Source organism: Cyanistes caeruleus, chromosome 2, assembly GCF_971803275.1.
Source record: "Cyanistes caeruleus chromosome 2, bCyaCae1.hap1.1, whole genome shotgun sequence".
NCBI classification, from domain to species: Eukaryota; Metazoa; Chordata; class Aves; order Passeriformes; family Paridae; genus Cyanistes; species Cyanistes caeruleus.
The window spans coordinates 2,297,797-2,317,567 of record NC_141702.1 but is presented as its reverse complement, the minus strand read 5'-3'; the positions used below and the strand labels follow the sequence as shown (position 1 = coordinate 2,317,567).

Sequence of the window (19,771 nt, the reverse complement as noted above, 5' to 3'; positions counted from 1 at the left end):
TGTCCTTCAAAACTTGATTTATCCCAAGGCTTTTGGGATAAATGACTTGGTTCAACAAAATCCAGGAGGAAAAAAATGCTTCCATCAAGAGGCAGTTAATAATTCCTGCCAAAAACAGGGCTGGGATGAATCCAGAATCCCAGAACCACCTCCCACAAGCATGGGTTGGGAATTAAGGGCCAGCATGTGTTAGGAATCACAGAGATCACATAAACGAGTCACAATTCAAAACAACTCCTTCCATAAATTCCCAATAAAATCAACTTAATTCATATCAGTGTTCTGAAACTCGTCTGCGTTGTCACCTGCATTCACAGCAAGAGGAAATTGAGCCCCACTGGAAAGAATAATCCAGTTTATGGCTGTTCTGAAGCTTTTCTCATTCCCTCTCAGCTGTCTCCTGTCACAGCCCAAGATGGGGCTGTCCCTTGTCACAGAGATAAGCCAGGCTCCCACAAGCCGGGCTCTGGGCAGGGATCAAAGCCTTGATCAGGCTGGAAATGGAACTTCCCTGCCCCAAATGCCTTCAATGTCGAGAACAAAACCCATTTCTCTTCCCCCCACGAAGCTCAAACCCCTCAGAATTCTGTTCAAATGAGCATTCAGGAAGCTGAAGACTTCACTGAACTATTTGGATCTGGAAGTGTTATCTGGGAAGACTGAAGCTTCACCACATTTCCCATCTTTCTGCCGGTAGAAAATCTGGGAATAGTTGAAAACAGCATTTCTGTGGACTTACAAGGAGACATGTGGATGTTTCAGTGACCAGGTACGGCCTCAGTTTCCCTCTAGTGCCCTTAGCTCCTTTTGCTGATGCTCCTTCGGCCAATTTCAGGAGTAGGAAAAAAATTCTCCCTTTTCTTAACAGGGCTAACACAGATTTTAATTAACTAAAGGTTTTAAGTAAATGGAAGTGTCTGAAAACTACTGATTTCCCCCCTGATTTTCTCATAGGCTCCAAAATTACATTCCCTCACTGTCAACAGGAGAAAAAGCTCCATCCTTTCTGGGTGCTTGTAGTGAAACAACTGATTGCAGGGATTCTGGAGACAGGACAAAGGGAAAACAAACTGCAGCCCTAGGTTCTGAATCCAGCTACTCCAACACCTGCTGTCAATGGCTTTTCACAGGAGATGAACCTTTTCCAGGTTTCTGGAGAGGGGAGCACTCCATATGCCCAGCAGGATTTATCACCAACAGTTTGATTTTATGAAAATGGGGAACAAAGCATCCATGAGTTTGGTAAGAGAGCAGCATCTGCCTCCTCACCTGACACAGGTGAGGAAAGGGGGATTCTCCAGGGGGTGGCTGCTGCTGCCAGCCCACGCCAAAACTTGGGAATAAATCATCACCTTCTCCTTGAGAGCTGCAATGCCTTTGCTGATCGATCCACAGAGCTTGGGGAGGCGTCTGGGAGCTACATCAGACACGCAGCAGCAAGCAGTGATTAAAAAATCCTTTCTCCTGCTTCTCATCTCTTTCTCTAACCTCATATCCAGAGGTACCTTCCTCTCTGTAACCTCCTCATGTCCCTCACAGCTGCCTCTTTGATGTCCCAATGCCCCACGAGGTCCCTCCTGTTCCAGCAAACACAGATTTTATTTTTTCCCTTTCTATTTAATACCCAAATTCCCGACTTTGGTGAGTCCTGCTCGCTCCTTTCCCTCCTGTGCCGGGGGATCCATCCTTGTCTTGTGGCACAGCATCAAGTTATGGCCACTCTGGGAGACAAGGCTGTCTTCACAAATAAGGCAGCCTGTGCAGAATGCACAATCAAATGGCTTTGCACAGCAGAACTGCTCCACCAGGACAGATAAAAAGCCTGGGAAGAAAAGGAAATGCAGATATCCAGGCTCTGGGACTTTATGGGGAGAAGGGCATGGCTTGCAGTGAAGTGGATGTCAACACTCAGTTCCATCATAATAAAGTCACAGAGGATGAAAAGTAGGTGGAAACAAAAGGGAAAAAGAGAGAAAATGCACCCAACACACTCCATTGCCCCCCAAATTATTATGGAATAATTTGGTATTCTGTTGGTATTTAAACAGGTCACAATACAAACCCTAAAAGCAGCAGGATTGCAGCCCTGGAAAATCAGAGTGGGTTTTGCTGCTGCACTGCCCCTGGTGCCGAGTCCTGTCGTGCTGCTTTTGTCCCCCAGCAGTTGTGACAGAGCTGCTCCAAACAGGGAGCATTTGAGACGCACAGGCAGCTTCTGTGGCGATGTTTAATGGCTCCAGCACGGGGGACTGGCCCCTGTGACACCTTCAGGGTGACAAAACCCACCCAATTATGTCTCCAGCAGCATTCAAAGACGCTTCCCTCCCTTGATTTTCCTTTCCAATGCCCCAAACACGCTTCCTTCTGTTCACCGACCCCATCAGCTGCATCCCGAGCCAAGGGGATTTGGAGGGGAAGGTTTTATCTGTGGGAAAGCCATCACAAACCAGCACATGCCACGGGGAAGAATGAAGGGCTGGGTCTAGGCAGTAGCAGCGAGGACTGTGAGGGAGCTGGAGTTAATATTCCAAGTGCAAATTCCGAGGAGTCGGTGCTGCTTGTTCCATTATCATCCCGCGTTCACGCATGGCTGCACCTTTGCTCGGGCCCTGCAGTGACAAGCATCTGGATTTTAGGATTCACAGGTAAACTAAGCAGCAAATTTGTTCCTTCCTCTGCTGCTACACAACAGAAAAAACACCATATGGAGATGGCAAAACTCACGGGGATTTCAGAGCTCAGCTGCCTCCCCGGCAGCACTGGCTCCGCGGGCAGCAGGTGGTGCTGCAAACCCGACAGCAGCACCCAGGCGCTTCTGTGGAACATCTCCGGGCCTTCTGAAAGTGCTCTCGTGGAGAAACTGAGCTCACAAACCTGGGACACACTGCTGGAAATGCTGCTGCACTGAACACAGACTGTTCAGCCCAGGGATGGGGCAAATCTCCCATGGGAAGTGACTCGCTGCTAAGAAACAGGGATTTTCTCGGCTGATTTTGTGTGAATTGTTCCTTCTGGAAGTAAACCTGGAGTTCTCCACTCCCATATGCAATCCAGGACCTCAAAGCAGAGTTGGGATTTTCCTGATTTGGAACACAAGAGCTGTGGGTCAATGCAAGGCAGGGAAAAGCAGGATAAAGCTGCGACTCACCCAAGAGTTTCTGCAGGTGAGTCGATGCAAGTGATACCACCAAGGAAGAGTTTGGTAAATGCTGAATTACCAGACCCTGAGCTGGTATTTAGGCAAAGCTCCCAGGAAGGAAAAGCATCAACTGAAGTGGTGGTGTTGATCAGCATGGAGGTTTTATTCTCTTTTTTAACTCCAGGTCAGCGTGATGATCTCGCTCTGGATCGCACACACCACGAATCTCCAGCTGCTGCTGAGTTTGGAAGGTTGGTGCTGCTCTCATCAGAAAACCAAGCTCGAGGATCCAGCTGCTTGCTGAAGGACGAGCAGAGAAGCTCATTCTGCCACCACAGCCACCAGCCTGAGCAGCTTCTGTCCTCTTAGCCAGAAGCATCACCTACAGATCCTGCTGTGCTCCTCAAAATGGAGATATCAGAAAACCCTTTGAGTCCTTCTGCTGGAAAGGACGTGCAAACCTCAGGCATCTGAGCTTGAGAGCCAGCTCAGCACAGCACATTTACACAGCCCAAAGAGCAGGGGAAGTCAGGACAGCATTCCCTGCCCCGATTATTAAACACCATGTCGGGGGACCCGTGTGCAGCCAAACGGGTCTGCAGCCCCGGATTAGCCCTTTTCCACAGATGATTCCTTTTTAAACAAGCAGCTAAATGGAATGAGCCCTCTCAGCCAGCCACCAGGCCAGCAGCAAAGGATGTTACACCACTGGAAGTGGCTGCAGGGATCAAAGGCAGCGACTTATTCTGGAACAAAGCTGAAGGAAGGGATTAGTCACTGCTGGCAGCCACAGGGGCTGGCACTGAACCCAGCCTAAGTGCTCAGAGATGCCTCCAGCACTCCCAGCTCATCTCAGCCCCGAGCAGGAGGAGAAACCAAACTGCTGCAGGGCTTTTCCAGCCACTGAGGGCCCTCACAAAGCCAGCAGAGGGAGAGGAGCTGGAAGTTCAGGCTGCCACTTCTTAGAACGTGAGCAGAGGTTGTGAAAATAATGCTTTGGGCTGAGTAAGGTTCAGCCCCAAATCACAGAATGCCAGAGTGGTTTGGGTGGGAAAGGATCTTAAATCTCACCCAGTCCCAACCCCTGCCATGGGCAAGGACATCCCAAGCTGCTCCAAACCCCAGCCAGCCTGGCCTTGGACACTTTCAGGGATCCTGGGGCAGCCACAGCTTCTCTGGGCAACAAAAAGAAGTTCAGCAGTGGCTGTGATGTGGCTGCTGGAGCTGGAACACTCCTTCTGTCCTGGGGTGTTCTCCTAAGGCAGTGCTAGAGATACAAACACTTGGGGAAAAGTCAGTTTTTGAGCTTGCACAAACAGGATTTCTCATTCACAGCCTTTGGGTTTTGCTGCAATACTGATTAACGTGAGATGGGAAGAGTTTTTACAGCTTTAAATGTGAGGGTGAAGTGCCTACATCTGTTCCAGGGGCAGCCCTGAGTGACTACAAACAACTTCACATTACGTTGGATTTCCACCTACTCACTTCAGGCTGGGGACAGGGACAGAATATTTGATCAGAATCCTGTGCAGCTTAGGAATCTCACTGATGTTTTAGGAAATCATGCCATCTATATTTAAGCCAAAGTCTTTTTAAAAAATCAAATATATTCTGTAGCCCTGTTTATCTCGTTATCCACAAAAAGATTCCAAGTTCCAATGCAGCTTTGAGCTCAGCTCTTGATTAATTCCCAGCCCACCAGGGAAAAGAAATCTGCTTGGGAGGACAACCCCCAAATCACAGCCAAGCAGCGCAGTTTGCAAACGATGTTTGCAATAAATCATCAATAAATAAGGTCAACTCATGGAGTAAGGAGAAGTCCAAATCTCCCTTGGGGGATTCTGCTAGCACAGAGCCACACATCCCTTGCACCAGCAAGAGATCTTGCACCAGCAGGCCCTGGTGGCATTTAGGACTCTGTTTGGCTTCCAAAGGCTCTTTAGCCTGCTACACACATTGCTTTGTCTCATTAGCATGTAATTTACATAAAATGATAAAATGTTTTGGGTTGAAGGGACCTGAAAGATCATCCCATGCCAATCTCTGCCACAGGCAGGGACACCTTCCACCACCCCAGGTTGATCCAAGCCCTGTCCAGCCTGGCCTTGGGTACTGCCAGGGATATTTACACAGCAGATGGGTTTTTATCCCGCACAGTTCCTTGCAAATCAAGCTGAAAATGAAAATCCCAGAGTGGTTTGGGAGGGAAGAGACCTTAAAGCTCATCCCACCCCACCCCTACCATGGGCAGGGACACCTCCCACTATCCCAGGTTGATCCAAGCCCCATCCAGCCTGGCCTTGGACACTTCCAGGGATCCAGGGACAGCCACAGCTTCTCTGGGCACCCTGTGCCAGGGCCTCCCCACCCTCACAGGGAACAATTCCTGCCCAATATCCCATCCATCCCTGCCCTCTGGCACTGGGAAGCCATTCCCTGTGTCCTGTCCCTCCATCCCTTGTCCCCAGTCCCTCTCCAGCTCTCCTGGAGCCCCTTTAGGCTCTGGAAGGGGCTCTGAGCTCTCCCTGGATCCTTCTCTTGTCCAGGTGAGCATCCCCAGCTCTCCCAGCCTGGCTCCAGTGGGGCTCCAGCTCTCAGAGCAGCTCCATGGCCCCCTCTGGACTCACTCCCTCAAGTCCACATCTTTCTGATGCTGGATTTTCTTCAAAAACCTTCTGGCCTCAGGTGCTTTGATCCTGGATCATGCTGGCAGACACGTGTGCTGCTGCTGCTCCTCGGAGTCAGGTGGTGCCTGGACCCACATCAATCACAACCCAAATCCACCCTCATCCCCTTCTTTTCTCCCCTCCGGTTTCCCTGGAAAGCTCTGTGCTTTGGGACCTGAACACGGAGCAATTCCTTGCATCCCAAAGTCACTGGGAATGTATTTATTACATTGAGATAAAGCACCACTGCCAGATCTGAGAGAATTGGATATTCCCCATCAAAAGAGGGTTTTTTTTTTCCTCGTAAGGAAATCAGAATCACAGCTCCTCACTTTCTTTTGCCACTGGCTTGTGTCTCCTGCTGATCCCACACCCCACATCTCAGCCAGCAAGGCTCAAACAGAGCCTCACCTCTGCTCCCAAAGTCCTCGTCACCCTTTTCCAGAGCAGACCTTGGCATTTCTCACTGCCTGATGAAGCCCAGGGAAGTTTTCCATCATTGCCACACCAAACCATCCTGGTAGATGAATGGTACAAACTCCCAGCAGGATTAAACACCCACTGGAGATGGGCTTAGCAACAGGGGGTGGATGCCTGGAGGCTGCTCAGGGTTAACCCTCCTGTGAGAAATCCCAGATTTGGGCTCTTTTAAAAACCGGGATTTAGAAAAACGGGAAGAAAGCAACGCTGTTATCAGACCAACATCCCTTCAGGAAGAACCTGGCAGAAGCTCTCTGCCACTCCACAGTGTCACCATCCCAAAGCAGGCACAGGACAATTCCCTCCTCTGGAGCCACACGGTTCCCAACATTCCCCACATCCCCCCCAGCTCGAAGGTGACACAAAGCACCTCGTGTGTGTCAAGTCCCCAAAAAACCAGCAGGGCTCCAGCACAACAGATGTTCAGATGAGGGCCAGGTACAAAAAGCCATTATCTTCCATCAACAGAAATGTATTTTTCTTTCACAAATAACACCCATTAGCAGCTCCAAGGAGAACAATCTCCGCTCCAAAGGAGGATGCAGTTTTTCGGCAGACACAATGCAAAGATTTTGTAGAATTCACAGGTTCAAAAGGACTAATGTGAAAGATTATTTCACAATTATCCAAGCAATTTTCTCTCCTCATTGTTCCCGGACCATAAGGGTTTTTAAATGTGAGCAGAAGGATTTATTCATCACAATAATAATAAAACGAAATATTAAATCAATGAATCTCTTTGCATGCAGCATAAAGCTCGCGTTGCTATTAAGCTCAGTAGCGTCCTGTCACATAAACCACACGCAGTTTGTGTATTTAAGTACCATCTCCCTCTTTTATTTTTCCCTTCCCTAATTTGTAAGGCATTATCCTTCCATTTGTCCTCTAAACACAACCAGATTTGGAGCACTCAGTGCTCGTTCTTGTTAATGGCTCTGCGCCCTTGCTCTCTTTATGAGGGGAGATTTATATTTGATTTTGATTGCTAACAATGAAGAAAGTTATGCTGGGATGACAAGGAAGTCCTAAAATAAATAAAAATTTGGGGAGAATAAACTCCTTACAAGTCAATGTCCAAGTGAGTACATTTGCATGGGTCTGAAAATGAATGTTGGCATTTGAAGGTGTCACTTCTTCAGTTTGGCTGGGGGGGAAAAAAATAATCAACCCAAATATATGCAAAAAGTCAGCTCCAACCTTGGGAGCATGGAAGCTCTCACGGTCACGTCAGCCTTGGCTCGTAATTCCTTCTCTGCCATCCCTTGTAACACAAAGTGAGAGATGAGTTTTGAGGTCTTGGCAGCCAACACTAATTCAGTGGGTCCCTCTTTTGTTTTAATAAAAAATTCATCTGGCAAAGTGCAGAAACAGTTACTACTTAGGTATTTATAAGGTGTCAACTGTCCTCACAGGGAGGCACTTAAAGAGCCTAAGCAAAGATTTCCAGCGAGCAACAATCTTTAGCTTTAAGCATCAAAATTCACATTAGGCTCCTCAAACGCAATTTGCATTCTCTAAGTGCTAAATACCTGGCTCCTCTTGTTTTTCTCCGCTGATGGAAGTATCCAAAAAAGCTACAGACACCTTCAACCATCCCCCAGGACTGAAGCTGAGCTGACACAGCCGACTGCACCATGCAAACCCCACCACGAGCAAGCCCGTTGTAGCTACATCTGTCTTACCATGATTGGGACACCAATGTCTGGCCACAAGAGATCCTCGGAGGGAAGCTTGGGAGAGTTCCACACCACCACAACTTTATTTAAGTAGGGGAGACCATTGAGCCTTTCTAGGGAGTTCATCAACACTTCCTCCCGCTCGTAAGTCAACATCACCACCGTGAACTGCTCCCGCGGGACGTTGCCACCCAAAGCAGCCTGGAACTCCTTCCCAGAGCCACCCGCTCCTCCACCAATTGGTCGAAATCCAGTCCCAGACCCCAAAAATTTTGCTTCTGATGGTAAAACGGGGTCAAAGGGAGTGTAGGGGAAGAGGTGGAAAGGCCCCGGGGCAGAATTCCAATTCCTGTAGATATCCATTGCGGTGAGGGTGAAATTGCGGAGATATTTGGGAGAGGCGTAGGGTGGTTCCGTTTCCACAGGCCCCAAGTCCAGGTCACCATTGTCTGCCATGTTGGGGTCTGTACCAGCAGCTTTGCCAGAGCGGTGGGGGATCTCCACGGCGGGTTCCTCTCGGATAGGAGCAGCGGGGATTTGGATTCGAGTCCTTATGATAGCTAAGACTGTGCTGAAGACGTTGTCGGAGGTGGAGAAGTAGGTCTCCCACAAGAAGCGGCCCTGCCTCCTCATGGCAAGGAGATCGTTGTCAGAAATGCTTCTCAGAAGAAAGTGCACTTCTGTGATACGTGGCTTTGGTATAATTAAGGCTGCCTCGTTCCACCGGATCACGTCGTTGTAGGGTAGCTGAACCTGCTCTCCGAGAACCACCGGGATGGCCCCGACCTCCAGAGCCTCAAACAGTCTCATGGTACACCCGGCGGAGATCACTAAACGGGTGTCCCCGGGGGTGATGATCAGTGCAAAAGTAGAAAGCTTCAGTAGCTCTAGTCTGTCGTCCCTTTCTCCACACAGAGCCCACTCAGTGGGCAGACTCGCCTTAGGCTGGTTCTTACACGTGAACTCCACCAGAACAAAGTCCAGCTTGCTGTCCTGAACAGCCTTCAAGGTGGTGATGATCCGGTCGTCGTAGTCGGCCGGGGCGTTGCCTTCGATCTCCTCTTCGAAAGAGCGAACCTCCTGCAAGCTGGAGCGGAGAGACTCGATCTTCTCCCCCTGGAAACTGAACAGGTACTTACGCTTGACCGGCACCTGGGGCGGGATTTCTAGGAAGTTGGGCTCGGACATGGCGTGGACCAGAGGTGACACCACGATGTCAAACCCCGGTCGATACTGGGCGTCGTAAAAGGTGGACTGGGCGATCATGGCGCGCCCCGTGCTGATGTTGTAAATGAAGTTCTGAGTTTCCGACTTCCTCGATAGATTGATGATGAGATGGTTGTGTCCATCAGTCCTCCAGTACGGCAAAGAGTGCAACTGTTGCTCTAGTTCAGTAGGTTTTGGCATTACGGGCTCTTGCATTTCCCCCACTAAAATTATATACACACAAGCAATATTTGCATTTTCAGTAACATAAACGTTAGTTCTGACGGTCGCCTCAAAGGCCTGTTTAATTAAAGGGTCTAAGGAAGTACCAAAAGGGTAATCGTCACTGTTGTAGACATAGACTGGAAAGCCAGACGTCAGCGGGCAGCGTGAGTAGTCAAAGCAGTTGTGCAGCCTGCAGTTCCTGTTGGATTTTGGCAGGGGGAAGGTCGCATCGTCCTTGTCTGGCAGCAGCCGGATGGGCAACGAGAGCTTGGGCTGGTTCTGAGCCATCAGCTCTTTGTAGGAATGCTCAGTCTGACTGATGACGTTCTTCAGCTGCAGCAGGTCCTGCTTGGCATTTTCAATGCTCTTCTTGCAGGCCTCGATCTTCAAGTTGAGCTTGGCGATCTCGCTGTTGAGCTCCTGCCGCTTGGCCTCGAGCTGGAGCAGCTCCTCGCTGACCGACTCGCGGATGCGGCACAGGTCCTGCACGTGCTTCACCTCGCACAGCTCGTTGCCGGTGCGGGGGCCAAAGATGCGCTTGCCGGCATCGTCCGCGTCGTCGATGGTGGTCAGGTAGTAGTGGGCAATGAGGGGGAAGAAAACGAGGATGACGAAGAGGGTGAAGCTGAGCCAGGTGAGCCGGATCCGACTGGACCACCTCAACACCCACGGCTGGCCTCCGTTCCCCACTCCCCCATTGCGCAACATCGTATAGCCAGTCATGAGTTCCAAAGCCGCCGCGCGCACAATCTCACGTTGGATCAGTAGCCATAACCAAAGGAGTTTTTATAGCGAGTCTCTCCAAGGGAAATGTTATTGTGCCTGCTTAACGAGCAGCCAATGGAAGGGGAATTTCATCTTCTTGCCGTGCCGGCGGCTCTTCCACGGTTGTTTTGCTGCAGGCGCAACTTCTGATCCCGTTAGACTCGGTCATTGACCTTCTCGCCCACCCCCAGCCCACCCCTGGTCCGCAGGCAACCTTTGCTGGAAGTGTCACAGCGTTGTCATGGTGATTCAGAGTCGCAACCGGCAGAAGGAGAACGCAGTGGGACCGAGCCAAACTCTACCGCTGCTGCCGACATCCTGCATTACCATCCATGAATATGCAGAGGCGGCAGCCGTGGTGCAGAAGGAGCCAGAAGGGACTCGTAGCACTGTCAGTCTCTCTCATCGCTGCTGGGAGGGTGAAGCTCTGCCATTCCTACAAGAGAACAATCACACAGTCAGGCAACACAACCAAAACAACCCAAGAGTGACCCAAGACACGGACAGATTTAAAAGCAATTGTCCTCTCTCAAAAGAACGAGCTCTGGGGTGTCACCTGAGGAGGTGATGGGATCCATGAGATGTGGACACACAGCTTTCTCCAGGCGCTCTAGGGCTGTGTAGGGAAGCTCCAGACCACACAGCCTATTCAGCCCTGGGCGTGGATCTCTGTTTTTCCCACCTGCAAGGCCCCCTCTCTCTCCTCTCATCCCAACCAGAGGTGTTGACGTACACCTGCTCTCCCTGCTGTGATCCCGGGATGCAGCAGTGCTGGGAATTTGGACTGCATAACTGAGTGTAAGCACCATTGTTCTGCTCTGGTGACTAGAGCTGATGAGGAATTTTTAGATGAAGTGTTTTGCTTTCATTTCCTGCTGGAAAATTTTGATTCACTGCATGAGAAAGTTTAAAGGGAACGTGCTTGTGTTGGTTACGATTAACTGGATGGCTGCGTATGAGGGAATTTCTGGTCAACACTGGAAAATTCTACACCGTACATCAGAGTGAAGACGCTGAATTAGGATCTATTGGGAACATCTTGTGACAAATTCTTCCCTGAGAGGGTGGGCAGGCCCTGGCACAGGGTGCCCAGGGAAGCTGTGGCTGCTCCTGGATCCCTGGAAGTGTCCAAGGCCAGGCTGGACAGGGCTTGGAGCAGCCTGGGATAGAGGAAGGTGTCCCTGCCCACAGCACAGAGTGGAACTGGGTGAGTTTTAAGGTCCTTTCCCACCCAAACCATTCTGTGATTCTATGAAATTCAGCTCTGACTCAGCTCTAGGCCAACAGATTTAAATCTAGGCCACATCAATATGCTGTCACTAGAAAATCTCCCCTTTTATTGGCATCCTCCAAGGTACTGAAGTTTCTGGGATATTCTTTCATACACTGGACTTGCCACACCACTGATGAATAGAGCTGGGCTTAGCAGCAGCTCCTGCACGGCCTCAAGAGAAGCTCATTCATTTCCGTTTCAATTTTTAATTAGAAGAAAGTCATCCACGCTGGTGACGGTCATTTTTCACTAAATCTATTTAATACCCCTCTCATCTCCTCATCAAGAATTCCCAAAAAGAAAGTGAGGAAGCAAATCTCAGCTGAAAGATAGATCTGGAAATGGGCCAAAGCAAAAAAGTTCACCTTAATGCAGCAGAGAGAAGTCAGGAGGAATTTTCAGTGTTGTACTCAAGAGAATGTCAGAGAAAATAGAGAGGAAATTTGATTTTAACCATGAAAAATCATCATGAGGAAGGGAAATATGTGGGCTAATAAAGCAAAATCCTCAGACCTATTGTAACACAGCCATTTGTTGCCACTGAGATAACACCCCATGATTAAATGGCATTTCCATCCCCCCCACCAATGTGACCCACAACCCCGTTGCAAAGCAGCACAAACACTTAAAACTAAGGCAGATTTCAAATTCGCGACATTGGCAAACAGCAGTGGTGTAAATCTCGGAAAGCCAGGAGGATAAAGGGGCTAAAAAGTCAGCAAAAGGCTAAATCAGCTTTCTTGGATCTTGGCAGCACATGGCTGTGGGCAGATGGGAGGCTCCAGCCTCTGGGACCGCTCTGCCCAGCAGCAGGATTTTAGCAACTGAAGGCAAAAATAATAATATTAATTTTTAAAAAGCTTTTATTTTTATTTTTATTTTATATTTATTTATTTATATTTTTTAAATTATTTTATTTTATTTTTCTTTCTCTCTCCCACCTTTTCAGGCCCTGTGCAGGAAGTGAAGCTCGCTCTGTGTGTGTGCCAGTCCCTGCTATTTCAGCCTGGTCTCAAAAGGGCTGCAAAGATCCTCCAGTTGCCACCAGTTTCCTGCAAACAGCTGGCCAGGAGATGAGCTGCCCTAATAATGCTTTTCTTGAGGGAAATGTCAAAGCACACATTCACTTGAACACCACAGAAACTAAAAATCAGTTTAAAAAAGCTTTGCTGGCTTTTTTTTGTTTGGGGATGCAATGGGGTAAGTGGGGTCAAAAGCTGTAGGGTTGTTGAGGCAGCACAGAAATGAGGGATCATGAATGTGGGCACATGGACACATTGGGCTGGTCAGAAAAAACTGCAGCCCCAAAGGTAAGATTGCATCAAAATCTCACTCCTTTGTGGTTATATTGCCCATTTATAAGCCATAAATGGTAATAAAATGACAAACTGGACTCCCTAAAATGGCAACTGAAAAGCCAAATCCATCACGCCACGCCTGACCCTCAGCAGCTGTTCTGTCACCTAATGCCCCCAGGGGCTCCTCTGCTCCTTCCCTTCCTTGACACAGAACAAAATTCATCCTCCTTGCCTCAAAATCTGGGCTGTGAATTCAAAATATCCGTATGCTCCCCAGTCTGAGGTTGCCGGTGTGACTCTGTTGCTCTCCTGGAAAACACCACAAGGGAAAGACCAGGCTGAGGAGGGATTTAAAATGCACCACACGTGGCTTGGGATTAGTTAAAAGTATGAACTGTCAGGATGAAATATGTGCTGGTGATAAAATGAGCACTTTAGACACACTCCTGGACTCTTCTTCACTATTAAGATTTTATTCCTCATCAACTCAATAGAGCCTGAGGTTGTGACACATTGCCATTAGGACTTATAAAAAAAAAAACCAAAGTAAAAACCCAATCTGTGATTTCATCAAGAGAGACTTCAGGGCTGTGTTTATCAACCCTGGGGAGAAAGCCAAAGCTGATTCCCATCGTTCCCAAAAAGAAATTTGGGAGGAGGAGAAGCAGGATAGCTGCTGGGCTTTCCAGCCAACTTACCCCTCTCGCTCCAAGTACTATTTAAGTCCTTTAAACTCACCAAGTTCCACACTGAAAACTCTTGCTGATGTTATAGCACAATTTTGCTGCCTGATGGAGCTAATTACACACAGAAAGAGGCAGGAAGAGCTCTCAGGAGATCAGATCAATAAATCCCAGAGCCTCTTCCCAAATGCCCACCTGACAGAATTCTCAGGCACGACAGGTTTGCAGCTCCTTCTCCCACAGGTCTCAGCTGCTCAGAGCACATTGTCAAAGCTTGGGCTGCATTCCCAGCTTTCCTCAGCTCCTGTGCCAGTGAAGTTATGGGAATACCTCAGGTTCTCCCTCATTTAGCATTTTTAGAAATTACCTGGCTGGTCTGATCCATGACTGTGTTTATGGAGCCATTGCTCTGCAAATGTTCAAAGACTCGAGCATACTCCTCCCTGCTGACACTTCTGTTATCCATCTCCCTATAAAATCAGAGAAACACTGCTTCTTTCTCAGCATAAAATTAAATTTAAAAAAAAATACAGTGAATTCTCCCCTTCAGAACAGGCTGTAGTGGAAGAAAATGAACCCCGAACAACCCTTCATCAATGATAACTTTCTATTTCCTAATGCTCTCAAAGGGAAGGATTACATCCCAAATCTCCCAATCACATTGGGAACAGGAGCAGCTGAACAAGGAGAATAAATCTATCAGGTGTGTGCTTTAAGGTACAGTTGGTTGGGAGCAGATCCTTCAAAGGAGCAGGTGGAAAATTCACTCTGAAATGCTTTGCATGCAGCGGCCTTGGGGATCATCCCGAGGGATTTGTACCATCTCCAGAGCTCACAGGAATTCTCCCAGGCTGAGATCTGCGCAGCTGAAAGGTCCTGTAATCTGGAAATTCCAGGGATAAACTGCATCCCTGGTTTTAGGCAGTTTTATCCAAACCAAAGGAACATTCTGCACGTTTGCAGCTCTGTGCAAAGCCAAACCTGCTCCCAGCCCTGCTCCTCATCCACATGGACGTGTGTGGGGTAAAGCAATCCTGGAAAAATACTCCAGGAGCCCCTCCATGTTCTCACTCTGGAAAAGCAGGAAACCACATGTGCTGAGGAAGGCAGTGGCTTCAGAGGTGGCATTTGAGGAACTTTGAGTTTTCCACCCCAAGTTCTTGGGGAAGAAGGGCGCTCACTCCTGTCACCACGGCACACAAACGATGTTCTCTGCTGGAGTCTGAGTGTTGCTCAGCTCTGAGATCCAGAAGAACACTGAATTTCATATAACATGAAATTTATGAGCATGTTTTCATAGCAATACATAGAAAACAACTGCTGAAGTTAGATAGAAAAGCTAAAAGTGTGTGTAGATTTGAAAGTTTTCTTAAGCCACTGGGTGAAAAAGTTAGAGTTTAAAATAGTATAGAAAGCAGAAGACAAGATGGAGGATTTAGGGTGTTGTTTCTTTTCCTTCTTCTTTCTTCTTCATGGTCTTCTTCTCGAGGTTTTTGGGTAATAGTGAGTGATTGGATAGAAAATGTCACAGTGCAGCACACAGGTGATGGGTCATTGGGTCATTAAGAAAAATAATTTATGTGACTATTGTTAATTGGTTAAGAATGAGTATAAAGATAAAAAAACTGCGCAGTTCAGGGCCATTTTGAGCTTTCAAAGCCAAACTGAGCCACAAGGCCATTCTGTACCACCAGAAAGAAATGATCCAGGTTGCAGTGAACTGAACTTGTGCAGAAAGCCTGGAGAAATCTGCCAAGTTCTGTGATAACATTCTAATAAACAGGAGAAACAAGATCCTAATAGGATTTAGAGTTTCTGTCCTGAGAACTATAATAAGTGGGACTCCCTGTGAAGGAAGATCCCCAAGGAGCTCAGCTCAGAGGAGACTGAGAAATCCAGGAGAGAAAAAAAAATGTGCAGAAGAAGCACAGCAGCAGAATCAAGAAAGAGAGGAATAAGAAACAAAACAAATGAAAAAGTTATAGTTCTCCTTTGTCCTCCCAGCTGCAGGGAATGAACGAGGGAAAAACCAGGAAGAGCCAACAAGAGCCAACAAGAGCCAACACCTGGCTATGAGCAGGTAGAATTTTGGGCCTTTGGATCATGGCTTGGTTTACACCACACCAGGTCTGGTGGCAACAGAGAGGGTTCAGCTGCTTGAAAGGGAGAAAAACTTCATCCTGCAGGAGTTAGGAGGGCTCAGGGAAAGAGTTTTAAATAGGATGTGAGGCCAACAGATATGCAAAACCCGCTGGAGAATGCCCATGTTCAGACACATCCCGACATTCCCAGCTAAATGATTGTATGGCTCTGTGTCCAGGCTCCCAGGGGGCAGCAATTCAGAAATTGAGGAGAAACCTGGAGTTAAGATGTCCTGGGCCTGCCCCCAGCTCCGACACTGCCTCTCTCCAGCACCCAGGGGAAATCAGGCACCGCCAGGCCTCCATCCCTCTCTCTCTCCACAAAGCAAAGGTGATCTCAATCACTTCAAGGCAGACGAGTGAAGAACTGAGCTGTCAGCTCTGTGTTCCCACCTGGGCACTGGGACAAGGCTGTGCTCCAGGAGATGCTCAGAGCTGAGGAAACACAGAAAGCTCTCCCCCAGGTGCTCACCGGTTCCTGAGCTCTGCCCTCAGCTGTCCCCTCTCCTCGGCCGAGCTCAGCTGAGTGCTTCACAAACACTCCTTTATTCTGATCAAATCCTGGAGACAGGAAAAACACATCCTGTTTTTACAGAGCAGGTAATGGAGGTGCAGAGAAACAACTTGCACAAGAAGCCAGCTTGGGATTCACTCCACATCTCCTCGTCCTGTCTGCAAGATCATCCATCTGCCCAGCCTGCCTTCTTCCAGTGCTTTCCTTCTCCAGTGCCTTTCTGCTTTTGGCATAATGCATTGCGAAATCTGCTTTACATATAGAGCTTTTAGCTCTTAAATTTATTATTTAGTGTTGTTTTCTGGTGATAAACCAGTCACAGTGTTTTATTTGTTCTTCCAGGCTGTATAAAAGCGCTTCTCCGCTCAAAGGAACATCCAGCTTAGGAGCAAATCCTTCTGTGTCCTGTGGGATGGAGTGGCAGAAAATCCTGGATGCAAAGTTCACCCCTCTCCTCTCCAAAGCTCAGAGCAAGTGGTCACAGGGCAGAGTTTTCCAAGAAAGCTGGAAAATCCCTCCAGCCACCATGGCTGATGCTGTAGTGCCCACCACATTCCCGGTTATGAAGTGCTGAAGATATTCTGGGATGTGGGAATCAAACCAAGGATGCTCCAGGATGCAGCGGCACAAGCTTTTACTCGCTCCTAAAAGGGATAAATTAGGTGTGGGAGGAAGCAAAGCCTCTCTTTGCTTTTACCTTGAAGTAATTAATGAACAAGAACTCTCTTGAGGTTAAACCACAGCCAAGGGCCGGGCGCTCCCCGGCACACGAGAGAAGCACGAGGAGGTCAATTCCAGGCAGGAAGAGAGGGCTGGTTTCCCAAACACTGAACTCCATGAGACAGCTCAAATCCTTGGTATTCTTTGTGGTTTCCAGCCCTAGACAGCTCAGGCACGTTATTTTCCCCAAGGCAAAACCACAAGCCTCTCTCACCTCCCTAAAACACCCTCGTTGCTGCTTCCACAGCAGGAAATACCCACGTGGCAGGTTCAGGCTTCTGCCCTCTGACAGAAGCTTCAGGTCATAATTAAGCACAAATTTAAAAGTTTCATTGTCCTGGGTAAGTTATAAGGAAATACTGTTGGAAAAGCACAGAAACACAGAGTGTTTAACAGCATCTCACTCAGCAGGGTGGGTCTCTATGGAAAAGAATCCATCTGTGTGGGTTTTATGGGAAGTTTGTTCCTTTCCTGCACACACAGGGAATGAAATAGTTCTGGAGACTGAGCACCTCCATGGAGAGGCCTGTAACAAACATGAGATGACACAGATGGGTTCTTGTGCAGCTCAGGGGGCAGGGAGGCAGCTCAGCACCGAGTCCTCACAACCCAGGGACGCTGGGAGCTCGCATCCAGGGAAAGCCAACAGGAACCTGGGAGCCCCGGCTGCAACATCTGAGCGAGGTTCGGTGGCATTCGGTGACACATGGCCAAATTAACCAACTCCAAATGTACCTTCCCTCCCTGAAACAGCTCCTTCACCTGCTCCCACGTTATCCCTGCTCTTGTGCCCAGCTCCAGCTCCTCTCTCCTCTCTCAGATGCACGGGGTGGGCACCCACCCACAGCCTCAAGCTGAGGGCCTTCTGCACTTTTTGGAGATGCTTCATCACCACTTAAATGGGAGCTGTTCTGTTCCAGACAGCCTGATCAATCACACAAAAAAAAATTATATTACCTGATGTGTTGGATCACCCATATTTATACAGCAGATGGGTTTTTATCCCACACAGTTCCTTGCAAATCAAGCTGAAAATGAAAATCTCAGAATGGTTTGGGAGGGAAGAGACCTTAAAGCTCATCCCACCCCACCCCCTGCCATGGGCAGGGACACCTCCCGCTATCCCAGGTTGCTCCAAGCCCCATCCAGCCTGGCCTTGGACACTTCCAGGGATCCAGGGGCAGCCACAGCTTCTCTGGGCACCCTGTGCCAGGGCCTGCCCACCCTCACAGGGAACAATTCCTTCCCAATATTCCCATCCTCTGGCAGTGGGAAGCCATTCCCTGTGTCCTGTCCCTCCATCCCTTGTCCCCAGTCCCTCTCCAGCTCTCCTGGAGCCCCTTTAGGCCCTGGAAGGGGCTCTGAGCTCTCCCTGGATCCTTCTCTTCTCCAGCTGAGCACCCCCAGCTCTCCCAGCCTGGCTCCAGAGCAGAGGAGCTCTCAGTGTATCTCCATTTCTCCATCCTGAGCAAAGCTGACCCAGGGCTTGGAGCAACCTGGGACAGTGGACGGTGTCCCTGCCCATAGCAGGGAGTGGAATGAGATGGGCTTTAAGGTCCTTCCCACCCAAACCATTCTACAAAACCCAGTGAAGGTCCCTGCAGGACACTCCACTGCACAGGACTTGCAGATGAGGACGTGGCCAAACACTTCAAAACACACCGAGAAAAGACAGAACACAGCATGTGAGGTTTGTGTGTGTGCCTAAGGAAGCCATTAACCAGCAGCAGAGTGGATGATACGGGAGAAGCAGCAGCACAACCCACGGTAATTAAATTCCTACAAAGCACCGCCGCTTGGATTTGGGACGCCGGATCATTCCATACACGCCGTGCTCCGTCTTGTCACTGGTGCCCAGCACTTCCCTCCCACAGGTCAGAAAGAAACACAACAAACAAAGCTCTTCTCAAGCTGTTTCTGGCTGGAGAAGACCGACACAGCCAGAATTCCTTGGAAAAGGCAGGATGGGAGATGGCAAACCCCACTCAGCAGCTGCATCCAGCGTGGAGACTGCTCCTACCAAAAAGGGGAGGTAGAAAACATGCCGAGGATGCTGCGGGGCAGACGGAGCAATAACAGCAGTTAGAAGGGCAAAGTGACACTGTTCTGTTCATTGGAGGGCTAAGAGACAGGTCAGGCAAGGAGGGGATCCAAGGAACTTGACCAGAGCTGGGGGTGAAGGAAGGAATTAACTTTTCGTCTGCACAAGGTGGATTCAATCACCGGCCGAGATGAGATGAGTTTTGGAAAGCCACGGGTTATAAAAGTTAAGCTGAGGGTTAGATTGAGCCTGCTGAGAAATAAATTGATCAATTTAAGACCTACTCACCAAATATTCAATAATGCAGCATCGACCAAAGGAGGTCTCTGCTCTGGAGCAGCACCCTCCTGCCCCAGGCCCGTGTTTGTGCTTCACACCTCTGTGATGGTGAAATGGGAAATGCTTTAGGATCCTTCCAAGTCAGAGGTGATTCTGCCTGCTCCCAGGGCTGGGAACTCAGGGGTATTAGCAAGAATACAGCAGGACTCTCAGTTTAAGGGCTGCAAACTTAATGAGCAAACACAGCACTTCTTTTGACCTCAAAAATTACTTTTTGGGATAAAAGAGAGGCCTTAAAATGAAAAATAAAAAAATAAAAAAATAAAGCAAGATGAAATGCTTCAACCAATGGCACTACTGCATGGAACCTCTTCCTTAGCATCCCAGAGCAGATGTGCTGCACTCAAAATGTCTTTGTCTATTAAAACTGTGTCAGCTTCAGAGACTCCAAAACTCCCTGTGGCATAAACAGAATTTCTAATGAACAGCTGCAGGATACAGGAGTGGCCGCCCAAAATGCAGCTGCTGAGATGGTTTTCTTTGCCCCCCTCTCTCACCAGCTTTTCCCTCCTGTCCAAATCCCATTTGGGTCTCTTCTCCTGTCCTCCCTCTCACACAGCTTCACTGCTCCTTCTGCACCCTGCACACATCTCCTGCTCCAAAAG

At 48.8% G+C, this 19,771-nt stretch overlaps 1 protein-coding gene across 43 annotated transcripts in view; it reads right to left on the bottom strand.

Annotated features, from left to right (window-relative positions):
• EXTL3 (exostosin like glycosyltransferase 3) overlaps positions 1-19,771 on the bottom strand; it is a 130,244-nt gene that overhangs the window by 14,078 nt on the left and 96,395 nt on the right. For 33 of the 43 annotated variants that reach the window (XM_086875502.1, XM_086875490.1, XM_086875500.1 and 30 more), the window contains one exon: positions 7,968-10,593. In XM_086875502.1, coding sequence (XP_086731628.1) covers positions 7,968-10,115 — 2,148 coding nt within the window. In that variant the 5' untranslated portion in view covers positions 10,116-10,593. Of the gene's footprint in view, positions 1-7,967; positions 10,594-13,778; positions 13,882-19,771 lie in introns of all 43 variants that reach the window. The other 10 variants (XM_086875486.1, XM_086875512.1, XM_086875483.1 and 7 more) reach the window with 1 other exon arrangement.